Here is a 13,049-nt window from a genome sequence, read left to right on the forward strand (position 1 = left end):
AAGGAGCCATAGAAGCTGCCCAGGCGCCGGCCGCAGGCCAGGTCAGGGCAGCCAGCCTCGTCGGAGCCATCGCCGCAGTCCTGAGTGCCGTCACAGCGCCGCTCGGCGGGCAGGCAGCGCGTGGAGCGCGCCCCGCTGCAGGGGAAGGTGCCCCCGGGGCACAGGCTGCCCGGCGGCTCGGAGGCGGGCGCCGAGCAGTTGCCCTCATCAGAGCCGTCGCCGCACTCATCCACGGTGTTGCACTGCCATGGGCCCGGCAAGCACTTGCCGTTGTCACAGCGGAACTCGTCAGCCTGGCAGGATGCCTGGCCCAGCTTCCCTGTGGGGTGAAGTGCGTAGTAGAGACAGTCAGGGGCAAGCAGAGCTGCCCTTCAGCCTGGGGCCAGCCACCGGCGTGTGGTGCCCCCATCCCAGCGGGGCCTCTGCAGGGTCCAGGGAGAGGCAGGATCCAAGGAGAAGGGCCCTGGACGCTCCATGGCCAACTGAGGGGCAGAGACCCTTCAAATGCCAGGGCAGGCCCAGGTCCTGACCTGAGCTGGGGGTAAGGGGTGAGCTCCCCACTCTGGCCAAGTCTATGAAGCAGGGTCAGTGACCTCGAGGGGCTCCAAGGCACCCTGCGGCAGCAACATGACCAGTCTCCATCCCAACACTGGGCTCCAACTGACAGGTCTGCTGGGGGAGACCCTGCAGGGGGTGGGTCGATGGAGGGTGCCGCCCTGGCCCCCCAGGAGCCCATGTGCACACACTGAGGTGCCCTGCCCGCCCTACCACCGGCATCACCTCGGATGTACGAGAGGCGGAAGCCCTGGGCCTGGCCGGAGCTGGAGGCGTCAGAGTGGAAGAAGATCCAAACGTGGTCCCGGGCAGAGATGAAGGCGGGCGGGATGGCGGAGCCACAGAGCCGGAAGGCCTCCTGGCGGGGCGGGGCCGCTGGGCCCAGCATGAGCCAGTCCAGGGAGCACTGGTGGGACTCCTCCACGTCAAAGTTGCGGAAGCTGCGGGGGGCGGAGAAGGCCGCCGACGTGGGTGGGTGGCCGGGGACCAGCAGGGAACGGTCATGCCTGAGCTCACGGCAAGGACAGCCAGCCCCACTGTCCCTCCTCTCCTCCACTCCCAGCTGCTCGGTGGGCCCTCCAGGGGTCTGAGGGTGGCTCCATGAAGAATCAGGACAGCGTGGACAGCCTGGGTCACGTCAGCCCCAGTGCAGCCTCTCCACCCTCGGTCAGCGTGCACACACACACACACACACACACACACACGCACACGGCACCCCAACCCAAGGCCGAAGTGGAGGGGGAGGCAGGAGCCCCATCGTAGGCAATTCCCTCCACTTACACTCTCCCCTGAAGGACAAGGCCCAAGGGTTCAGATCCCCACCGTGCTGCCTCTGCTGGGACAGACCCTGCACAAATCCCAGGCTTGTACACTGAGGGGACCCGTGCGCACCGGGCTGGCCTAGGCTGCGGCTGGGGCACAGCTCAGCACCTGGGGAGAAACACTGGCCCTGGACCCCCTGGCCCAGGCTGTGGGATAAACAGAGCCATGGAGTACTCTAGAGGTGGCCAGGAAGGGTGGAGTCTTTGAAGAGACTCCCGGAGGCCACAGGGAAATGGGCCCAGACCCTGATGGTGCCCATCACACCCCTGTGCCTTGGAGCGACTGGTGGCTTCCGGGCTTTGCATTTAGGAGAGTGACTCCCCATGACCTCCCCAGTCCAGGGGTCCAGCCTCAGTTCCACCATCTGGTCACCTCACCCCGTTTCCCTCTGCATGCCCCCGCAGCTCAAGCGCCTGGGCTCCTGCCTGGTCCCCTTTCCTGCCGAGACCACCCCAAGGCCCCTGGGGAAAACGTGCTCTGGGCTCAGTGCCAGCCTGGCCTCAAGCCACCCCTGCAGGACAGACAGGACACCTCTGCCACCTCACAGACAGCTGGGCCATGCCCACCAGTCCCAGGGCTCCCCTCCCTGGCAGGCCTGAGGTGACGGACAGCCCCGCAAGCCCATGAGAGAGGCTCAGGGCAGGACGAGGCCCAGGTCTGGGCAGCCAGCACCAGAGGCCCACACTCACACGCTCACATGCACCCACATGCATACAACTCATACGTGTGCACATGTAGACTCACACACGTACCTGCATACATACACATCTGCTCACTTGTGCCCACACCTACCCACACACGTGCTCACACATGCACACACCCCTGTCCTTTATACCTGCTCAGATGGGGCTCACGCACATACACAAGCACACGTGAGTGCTCACACATGTGCACACACATCTGGTCACTGTGCTTGCCACGTGCACTCACATGCACACCATCACACTCACATTCAGTGTGTGTAGGCCCACATCGGTTCCCTCTGACACCCCCAGGGCCCCCATACCTGATGGTGATCATGTCCCCACGGTCACCCTGGATGTACCAGCTGCAGTTGGTGCCCGGTGGGTAGTTGAGGGGCCAGGCTGGGCTGTAGATGACACCGCGTCGTTCCGTGTGCTGCTCCAGTTTCCCGCTGCAGGCGGCTGTCAGGAGAGGAGGCTGAGAGATGCTAGCCTCACCTTTGGGTGGGAGGGGGTAGTGAGGGAGGGGGACACTTGAGCCCCCCATGGCTTGAGCACAGGCCTTCCCCGGGGTGGGATCAAGGCCAGCCAAGGTGGTCATGGCCAAGAGGAAGGCCACAACTTGAGACTTCATGGAAATGGTGTGTATGGCGTGGGCCAAGGAGGGCCCACCTTGTGCCCCAGAGCCTAGGTCTTATCCCTCATCCCCGGCAGGGCTGAGAGCGAGCCCACCAACTCCCCTTGGCACCTCAGTGGAGAATCCTGCAGCCCTAGGCGCAGGCAGACCCACTATGGTTCCCTGCCTGTCCCCCTCCTCCCACCCCGGGGCTGACTAAATACAGGCCTCAGCCTGGGAGGGAAGGGGCTTTGCTCACCCAACACATATTTACTGAAGACCTACTATATGGCAAGCACAAGTGGTAGCGTGCTCGTAAGACAGGCAAAAGCCTGGCTCTGTGGAGCTCACAGGCTGGGGAAGGAGCAGACAGACTATGCAGATACCCTGGGTGAAGTGAAGATTTTAAAACAGGCCTGAAAGGAGGACCCGATGTCCCAAAGTGGCTGGAAATGCAGGCTGGGTCTGATGGCACCTTGTGTGGCATTTGGGTTTTATCCTGAGCCTAAGTGGGAAGCCACCAGGGGTGGATGTTGTAACCAGATGAGGAAACTGAGGCTCAGAGAGGGTAAGTGAGCTGCCCATGGCCACACAGCAGGTAAGTCAGGGCCCACTCTGGTCCTCTAACGGGCTCGGCCTCTCACTGCCAGCCTTGAGCCAACGCATTGATGAAGTGTCCACCGTACACTGTGTCAGGGACGAGCTCAGGGCATCACGCCGGCCAGCACGGGTGACGAGTGCCTCTATGCCCAGCCCCACCGGCCTCACTTTATCCACGTCATTACATGTGCCCTCTGCTGAGTCCACCCAGCCTGAAGGCAGCAAACCCTGCCCCGGTGTGCCCTGGCCTTCCCAGGACCAGGAAGACCCTGCGCTTGGCTGCCCCCAACCCTCACAGCCCCGCCGTCATACTTCTTCATCTGATCTTCACGACAGCCGGCAGCATAGGTGGGGCCCATTATACAGATGGAGAAACTGAGGCTCGGGGAGACAAATGATGACGCTTTTCCCGAGCCCAGCAATACCACCTCCTCTCTCCCACTGCCTGGCCCCTTCCACCGTTGCCCTGGAAGTAGGGTCTCTCTGCTAGCTCTCAACAAGACTCTGAAACCCCAAAGGGCTCGGGTACAGAAGGGAGAGTGAAAGCCCTCCAGCCACCTCCCACAATCTTAGGAGGGTACACGTGGAGGTCCGGGTGATCCAACACTGTGACTAGCAGGGAGTTAGCCCCCAGCGGTGGCTCACAGGAGCATCAGGGGACTAGAAGAGAAACACCCACCCTGACCCTAAAGCGAGGCTGACCACACTCAGGTCGCCATCAGAGCGACAGTCGTGGGTCAGCGAGGTACCAGCCAGGGTTCTCCGCTTGGCACTCAGTGTGGCCTGGGAGGCCAGCCTCCCTGAGCCTCAGATTTCTCACAGCCCAGGAGGGTAAGGACTAAACAAACGGAGGGGCGGCCAGGGGCCTGAGCAACGTGTTCCCTCTGACGGGTGAGGCCACCGGCTTTATGGGCCTCACAGAGACGCTGGGTGCTGACCTGGGGACACCCTGGGAGGCATGAGGTTATGAAACCCAGAAGAGGCTTCTCCTCCTGCAGGGTGCTGGGTGGGAGGTCCCCAGGCAGGGCTGGGAGCACATCTTCCCCCCACACTGAGTCTCTAAAGCAGAGGTTACACCTGGAGTTGGAGGCTCTACCAGCCAGTGTGGGAGTCACCCCCTGTCCCCTCCGCCCCCAGGACAAGGCCTGAGGCAAAGCAATACCTACCCTGGCCCAGAGGCTTCCCCTATGGGATGGAGCACTCATGGAGGCCGGGTTTCCCACACTGGCCAGGGAAAGCCAGGCCCGCGAGGACCTGCGTCTGGCCCTTCTTTCATGAGTAGGGAAGCCTGTCTCTCCAACCACCAGCCTAGTCGGGAGCAGATGACTGGACAGCTGCCAGCCCAGCTCTGCCTCTCAGCAAAGCCCCTGACAACACAACCCCCAAACAGCCTCACCCCTGAGTGCCCCCTGGCTGCCCCAGAAATTCCCACGTCGGGGGCAGCAGTGTCACTCAGTCACTGTTTATTCTTCTCCAAAGGGGGCCTCAGAGACCATGGTTTCTGCAGCCGTCGGCCTGGCCCATGCAAAGAGACCGTGGAGCAGGAGGGAGGCCAGAGTCCGTGCAGGGCCCCAGACTGGACGCTGCCTGGCCGTGGGCCTGGAGGGCATCATCAGCTCAGACCACCGGCCCCAGGCTTTCTCGTTTCTGTGACGGCAGGCCTCACCCGCACTCCACCACCACCCCAGGACCCAAGCACAGGCAGCGGAAAGAGCCTCGTGAATCCAGTCCTGGGGTCCACACTGCCAGATACGCCGTTGCACCCTAGGCCCCAGCTTGTCCATCAGTGAAATGGAGTCAGTGGGTGCTGCTTGTCTCAGGGTGGCTGGGAGATCTGGGGAAGCGGCAGTCTCTAGGCAGATGTGTGTGCGCTGGGTTGAGTAGGGGGGATGCCCATGGGAGGTGAGGGTAGTGATGGGGTGTGTGATGATGGGTGGGCAGCAAGGGGAGCTGGGAGATACTGATGCAGGGTGGAGGATCTTGGGGGGTGTTTAGGGGCAGTCAGAGAGGTCTGTCTGAGCTTAACTGGGGGCGACCTATGTTCACTCGGGCAGAAGATTGCTCGGCCCTCGGGTCAAGGTGGCCTGCTCAAGGGGGCAAGGGATGACTGAGCACTTTTAGACCAGTGTCCTCCTTTCCTGGTCCAAAGAGACGTCAAATACTCCTGAGAGGGTACAAGCAAGGCCTGAGGGCGCACAGCGTACAGATCTGGTTTCCAGAGGCCATCGTTACTCCGGACAACCTGCTGCTGTAACCAATGACGGGGAGCTGGGAGCCCCACCAAAGCACTTGGGCGCAGCTGCCAGGTGAGGGGAGAACAGCCTGAAGACTCTGCCCAGGCTCACCACCCCGCCGGGTCACAGTGGCCACACGGCAGAGCCCAGAGTCTGGGGTGCGGGAGGTGGGTGGTCCGACCCAGTTAGTGCCTGACAACCTGGGGCAGGACGGGGTCTGAGAGGCAAAAACCTGTGAGGTTCCCGGGCAGCCCAGCTGGGCCTTCCGGGGGGTCTGAGCCCAGTGACAGCTGGGAAGGAGCAGGCCAGACAGTGATGATCTGGGCTCCTCAGTAGGAATCGCAGGGAAACCCTGAAAACTGCAGCAGCATGAAGCTTTGGGTGGAGGGAGACACCTGTGGCAGCACAAACTGGTCTCCATTTCCCTCAGCAATGCTAGAGGGTCAGCGATGGGCTCCAGGACAGTCCCAGGCCCAGACCACCACCGGTGGCTGCACAGGACACCGGGGGGTGCCAGGCACAGGCAACCTGGACCCTGCTGGCAGCCAAACATGAGGGTGGACCTGCATGGCTGTCTTTCCTGGCTCTAGGAGTGGACCTTGTCCCTGGAGCATTTCTTTTCTAAATGTCTAGCCACATGCCCACCCACTACACCAGCAGGAGGGCTGGCCTGGGCTCACATTTGTAAGACCTGACACCCTCACGTCCCCTTCCCCCATGCCCACTCTCTACCATAGCCATAGACACCTGACCCAGGTGAGGTCAGTCAGTCTTCTCCTGGAAATGAGGATGGGGAGACTGGGTGGTTAGCTGTGGGGGCCAGGACGCCAGGCAGGGCCGAGGCTGGCTCAGTGCTGAGCAAGGCAGGGCCCTGGGCCAGCGGAGTCAGCAGAGGAGACCAGGCTGCCGGGAGCAGGAGCTGGTGGGCAGGGAGAAGGGAGACTGAGGATGCGTCTGAGAGACGGGCCCGTGAGAGCAGCTTCTGTGGACCCTGAGCCCCCCGATCCCAGGGACCGCAGACAGCAGAGAGCCCTCTCCCTGAGCCGGCCTCAGTGGGTTTCTGCTGCAAGCCGGGCCCTGAGCAGAACTAGAAATCCCAGGTACCTCCTGCCCCACGATGCAGCTCAGCACACAGCAAACAAGTCCGCGGCCTCCAGACTCCAGCTCCCAAGGCCCTTAAGATGTCTCACAGTGGCACCAAGGGCCACAGGGGCCTGGGCCTGTGCATTCGCCAACCCCTGGCAGCCCCCTCAGCAAAGGACAAATGCTCCTGATGGCCTCAGCCTCCCTCCCGCTCCTGGCAGCCTTCGCTGTGCTCCGCACTAGGCCCAAGCACAAAGACGGCCAGTGGATGGACGGACCCATGCGGACAGGCAGGAGGCAGCCGCGGAGTTCTAACCGTGTTTTCTTAGACTCCATATGTCTATTTGGCATCCACTAACCACAGGGCCAAACTATCAGCCAAAGTGTTTACCTCTCTCCTGCAAACCAGTTTGCCTGAAACTGGTCTTTCCTGGGCAGACTGGCTGATCCGAGGCTGAGTCTCCTCACTCTCTTCTTATCTAACTCACACACCAAGCCAATATTTCATCCCAGGGTCAGGTACCAGGCACCGAGAGGCCACCCCCATAGCCCAGAGCCCTCGGGAATTATTCAAATTAGCCAATCCTAAGCTGCTTCAGCTGCCCTGCCTTGCCTTTCCCACTGAAACTCCAATCAAGGCTCTGGCCTAGGCCTTCCCCTCACTCCTATGTCTGCCTTGACCAAACCTGGTATTTCCCCTGTGACCCTATGTGGCATGGCATGTGCCCTCCTCACAAGACACATAAGTAATAAATCCCTCCATCAATGGCTTTGGTCTCTCGGTGTTGTCACTCAGCCATAACTTTATCAACTAAATCCCAGGTATAATTTTAAAGCAGGCAGGCATCTCATGGCGCCCCATGGCCCTCTGGGAACCCTACAGCCTACAGGAAGCACAATCCGTCAATTGTGTGGGCTGTGACAGTTTCCTAGTGGTATTAGGCCACCATGTGCCAAAGCACCTTACCTCATTTGCCCATTTAACCCTAATAAGCAGGCTTTGGGGTAGCGCCTGTTATTGCACCCATTTTACAGAACAGGAAACTGAGACTCAGAGAGGTGTAAGTTTGCCCAATGCCAAACAGCTCCTTTGTGATGCAGAAAAGATTCCCAGGGATTGAGGTAGAAAAAGGCCAGGTGACCTCAGGGGTGGAGCCAGGATCCTGAAGGCTGGTACTCAGAGGTCACTAAGCCAGGAGGGCGGGGAGGAAAGGAGCAAGGGGAGAAGCATCTTACTCACCTAAGGCAGGAACGGCGCTGCTGAGCCGCCCGGTGAGAACAATGTTCACTGCGGGAGACACAGAGAGAGTTCAGTGGATTGGGGGAGGGGCGTGGCTCTTGGGGCTCAAGCACCTGGGGCACAGGACAACACAGCCCAAACTCCAGGCTGGTTCTCTTCATCTCGCAGGGTAAGGCCCAGAGTGCTGCCACAGAGACCTGTGCTCCCACCGCAGTCCTGCTGGGATGGGCAGAAGCGAGAACCTCGGGGTCTCAGCACCCACCTAAACACCCAGAGCGGAAGAGAGCAGGGTGACACCCAGAGCGGAAGAGAGCAGGGTGACACCCAGAGCGGAAGAGAGCAGGGTGCAAGCCCGACTGCACCAGACAGCTCCTGCCACTTGCCACACTTGGGAATTCTAACTTACTTGTGAGCGGGTGTGTTTCTGTTTCCTCTCAGGCTTGGGAACCATGGGCCTGGACCATCCTTCAGAGAGAGGCCCTTGCTCAACCTGGGCAGGCGGCCTGCTTGTCAAGGGGGCTCCTACCACCCTGTAGGGCTTCCTCCCTCTGAGGGGCCTCTCCAGCCAGGGAGGGAGGGAAACAGTCCTGATTACACCCATTTTACAGGCACTCACAGCTAACAGGGTTCAAGGTCCTCCTCACTGTGCCATACTGACCTTGAGAAGAGAGGCAAAGAATTTGCCTGCCACCTACCCCTTCAAGTACCCACCACCATGGGATTTGCCCTTCGCTTTCATCTACTGCTTTCCCGCGGGGGTTATGGGAACGGAAGATATGGGCAAACTCAACTTCCAGGGGTTCAGGGTGCCTCCTTCCCCAACATCAAGGATGCCAAGGGAAGCAGAGAGCATCTCTGCAGGGGTCAGCCCCCATCTGGTGAGGAAGCAGGGCCAGCTGCCCCCCTAGCAGTACACCCAGGCTCTGCTGGGCAGAGCCTATGCCTCATCTGGGCAGGGAGGGCCTTGGGAAGGCCAGAGGGTCTGCCCCTTGCCTTGCTCCCTGGGGAAGCCCAGCACCCAGCAGCACGTGACCACTGACAGATTGGGGAGTGGGCACTCTGGGGGCCGTGGCCTTTACTGAGACCTGCTCACACAGCTAAAGCAGGGGCCTTCCCCCAGCTCCTGGGTTCTTGGGGGTAGAGGAGGGTGCAACCTAAAATGAACAGGTTTCTTTTTTACTGTCATTTCAGTGACTTCAACCAACCTATTGGGGTTACAGAGCCTTCACTAATGACACCATAGGGTGTCCCCTAATGACCCAAGGCTTAGATAATGGCCTCCCTCCTTCATCATGGTAAATAAAGGAGCCATGTGGCTTGAGGATTTAACTCCTTCCTTCCCTTCTCCCCCACACAAGGCCCTGGAAAGGTGGACAGAAAAACTCCGGTAGGGCTGGAGGGGTGGCCAGGCCTGGATGGGTCCCTTGGCCCTCCCCAGACACACCACCTGGGCTGATGAGGCCTGCCCCGCTGGGTCTGAGAAGCCACAAAGGGAAAACAGGAGTCATTCTAGCAGCTGCCTCCTGCCCGGCATCCTGACCCGGCTCCGGCTAGCTCCCGCCCCCAACCCACTCTGGGCAGGAAATAGTTCCTTGTTGAGGGGGCCACCGGCCCCAGCCCAGCTGGCTTCGCCTTTGTCCGCAGCTCCGGAGGCCCCCGACCCCCCATCGCCACCAGGCTAAGCACGGGCAGCCCAGGCAGAAAGCCACTGCCTGCCAACCCCAGGCGCCTGCACAGCGGGCCGCCCTGCGCACCGCTCACCCGGGCTCCCGGACGCTCTTCCGAGCCGGGCGGGAGCCGGGGCTCCGCGGCCGGAGGCGCCCTCCCAGGCCTACGACCCCAGCAGGCCGGGGTCCTGGGGGCCGCAGTCTCCGCGGCCTCCGGCGGGAGCTCTGGCAGTGCCCGCTCTGGGAACTCCAGCCGCAACCGGGGGAGAGGGGCGCCCCGGGTGCGACCAGGGAGAGGTGCGGAGCTACAGAGGCAGGGGACAGACCCCGCCGTGCCCGCGCGGCCCACTCACCCAGGCAGACGACGGCGAGCTGTGCCCGGGCGCCCGGCGCCCCCTCCGGCCCCGCGGCTGCCCGCTTCTCCATGCCGGGGCCGGGCGGCCGCCCGCGGACGCCGCCTCCTGCCCCGCGCTTGCGGCTCCGGCTCGGGCTCGGGCTCGGGCTCGGGTTCCCGCGGCGGCTGCAGCCCGGGTGCGGGCGGCGGCTCCGGCGGCGACTTTGTGAGGCGGCGGTGCAGGCCCGGAGCGCGCGCGGGGCCACATCAGCCGCGGCGTCACGGGCCCCGCGGGGGCTCAGCGGCGGCCGCCAGGGAGGACCCCTGCCCGCCGCTGCCCCCGCGCCCCGGGCGCCGCGCCGCGGCCGGCCTGTGCCCGGGGGCCCCCGGCGCGCCCATGCCCCGCGGCGCGCAGCCCGCCCGGCCCTGGCGCCCCCCGGCCACCCCGCGCTGCTCCCAGCCCGCCCGGCCGGTGCCGCCGGTGGAGCGTCAGCGGGTCTGTGGGTCCTGCCGCCCGGCCCCTCGCCCGCCTGAGCCCGGAGGCCGCGCCGCGCCAGCCGCGTGACGCGCCCGCCGAGCCGCAGTGGCGCTGGCAGGACGGGTGCTGGCTGCTGGGGCGGGCCGGGGGCGCGCGCCCCGCCTCGGGTGCTGGACAGCTCCGCGCAGGCGGCCCCCGGCCAGTGCGTGCCCTCCGGCCCCTGAGCCTGGCTCTCCGAGCCGCCCTCCTCCCCGCCCAAGACTCGATCCCTCCCGGAGCCGGCTGTGATGGGAGGGGAGGGAAGAGGGTGGCAGAGAAAGGGGCTACGCGGGGCTGATTAGGGGCTGAGGGCAGGACGGCGCGTGGTGGCGCAGGACTAAGGCCTGTCTTCCGCGTGAAGTTCTTGCCACTCCGACCTGCCCCCCTCGTTTGCTACAGCCCAAGTAGCCCTGCCACATCCCTGAGATGAATCGCTCTGCGCAGAGCGAGGCCTGTGAGGGGACACTGGTGACCACTCTAAGAGGCCCTGAGCCCAGCCAGTCATCCCGACAAGCACTGGGAAATGGAGAGGAGGCCTGTTTCCCAGGCTTGGGGCCCCGTCTGGGAGAGTTCTGGGCCCAGTAGAAGCAGAAACCGGGAAACGGCTTGAGGAGGCCATATAGGGTTAAGCAGGGCCAACCCTCCTTCCGAGACTGATGTGAAACCAGAGGTCCCCAAAGGTTCCCTCCCTGGCGTGGGAGGCTTGGCAAAGCCTGTCCCGCCTGCCCTGATGGAGGCTCAGGACCCCTCTCCCCCTTGATTTTCCCTGTTTAGGAAGGAAGGTAGAGAGTAACTCAACTAACTCATTTTCACTGTGCAGGCCAACTGGATTTTAATTTTTAAAAATTTGGAAAAAAACCCAACTTTAGGTTTTCTCTCTTTCCTTGTTCTCTCTCTTCTAATTCTTCTGGTGATTTTTCCAAAGCAGACTTCTTCTTGGGAGATGTATTAAAGGGTTTAAAAATCAAATAATGGGACAAATGACTCATTTATGGTAAAGAGCACTAGCCTGCTGTAATTTGGTTTCAGAATTTCCTCAGGCTGCTGACTGCCTTGCAATGGGCGTTTATGCTCAGCTAAAATGTTCAGCAGAAGTTGGGACACTGACAGTGAAGGTCTGCAGTTTTGTTTCCATTTGAAGATGCTTTCTACTTCGGTGTATGTTTTGCAAGCTCTATAAGGAATCCAGGGTTGAGGCCAATGAATGCCCTGGGGAGTCCTAGTGGAGCCTGCAGCAAAAAGAAAAATGTGAGCCCCTATATACACTTACCAAACTATCAAATATCAAATATCTTGAACCAAGTGGGAAAACATGGCTATATATAAAGCTCCAAGTTGCCCAATCTGCTCACACCCTGCTGTCAACCCTTAGAAACCCACACAGCAGAGGACAGGCAGCTCGGGAACCTCAGGCCGGTTGGAAACAACCCTTCCCACTGCACAGTAGAGCAGGGTCATAAAACAACAACAACCTAACTTTATTTAAACTTTTGATAATTTGTTCAGCATGAATTTTTTTTGCATTTAGATTTTTTAAAATATGACTTATCTTGATTACTGGTTTTTTTTGGCACAAACTTAGTCCCCCTGCCCATATTGAGACTTTAGCTATCTGATACCCCTTTCCGGTTTAGTCTCACAGTGGTCTAGTGCCCTCTAGAGGCTGCCGCCCCACGCAGGGGCCTCGCTAGGGGTCCCCAGTGTAACCCTGGCTCAGTCCTCTCCCCCAACACTTCTCACTACTTCTGGAGCAGTTCCTGGAAGCCTAATCTCTGCGGGAGGACTCGACACCCTGGCTGCAGTCACTGGGTCCCCCTCAACTTTTTAACAAACATTCTACCTTGGCTTGATTGTATACAGGAGGTTTCTGTCCCTCACAACCCAAAATCTTCCAGCTACTGGAGAATTTAGTACTGGAAAGAGGGTGATGCAAGTAACAGACCCTGAGAACATGCAGACTGGTTGGGGCAGACAAGGGAGCAGTGGGGCAGAGGGATCCAGGCGGGGGATCAAGGTCCTCCTGGCAGGAAGCTGGTCTTCCCAGTTAGGAGGAAGCAAAGCTACTGTCCCTCACACATGTCTCATGAGATTCAGCCTGTGGGCCACTGAAGCCTTCAGCAATCTGCTCCAGGAGTGAGGAGAAGAGGGCAAGCAGAGAGGAGAAGGAAGGGGCATGGACGTGTCCCACATAAATCCCTGTCTGGAAGAACCCACTCACCAAAATGCAGGCACAAACTCAAGCCGGCTCTTACCCAGCTGGTTACTGGACACTATGTAGAGGATGCCAAGTTGGATGGTAATTGTCTTTCTTTTTTTTTTTTTTTTTCTATTTTGGCCATGCTGCACGGTTTGCAGGATGTCAGTTCCCTGACCAGGGATTGAACCTGAGCCACAGCAATGAAAGCGCCGAATCCTAACCACTAGACCACCATGGAACTCCTGGTAATTGTCTTTCTTGATCTCAAATAGTTAATTTCTTTGAGGATCAAAGGCCAAATATGGCTTTGGCAAGCCAAACTGGAACAAGGGCTTATGACCACCTGGTCCAGGTTTACTGCAAGTGACTTCCAGGCGGGCAAGCTCTTCATTGTCCAGACACCTCCCACTCGGCCATCTGCACCTTCCCTATGGTGCCCAGCTCAGTTCTGGCCACATCATTTACTGAGTCAATAATTTCTACTCCAATCCCCCGAGGCCA

At 60.5% G+C, this 13,049-nt stretch overlaps 1 protein-coding gene across 1 annotated transcript; it reads right to left on the minus strand.

Moving 5' to 3' along the window:
- Positions 1-2: 2 nt before the first annotated feature.
- Positions 3-10,566, minus strand: LRP3 (LDL receptor related protein 3; the record flags this gene model as incomplete). Its single annotated transcript, XM_082436875.1, has 5 exons — positions 9,854-10,566; positions 7,834-7,881; positions 2,384-2,522; positions 781-995; positions 3-319 (listed from the first exon to the last, which is right to left on the minus strand). Coding segments are annotated over exons 1-5 (792 nt in total), but the record flags the coding sequence as incomplete, so codon positions are not given.
- Positions 10,567-13,049: the final 2,483 nt, after the last annotated feature.

The sequence above is a fragment of the Balaenoptera physalus genome (genome assembly GCF_965194825.1).
Source record: "Balaenoptera physalus genome assembly, chromosome: 19".
Taxonomy (NCBI): Eukaryota; Metazoa; Chordata; class Mammalia; order Artiodactyla; family Balaenopteridae; genus Balaenoptera; species Balaenoptera physalus.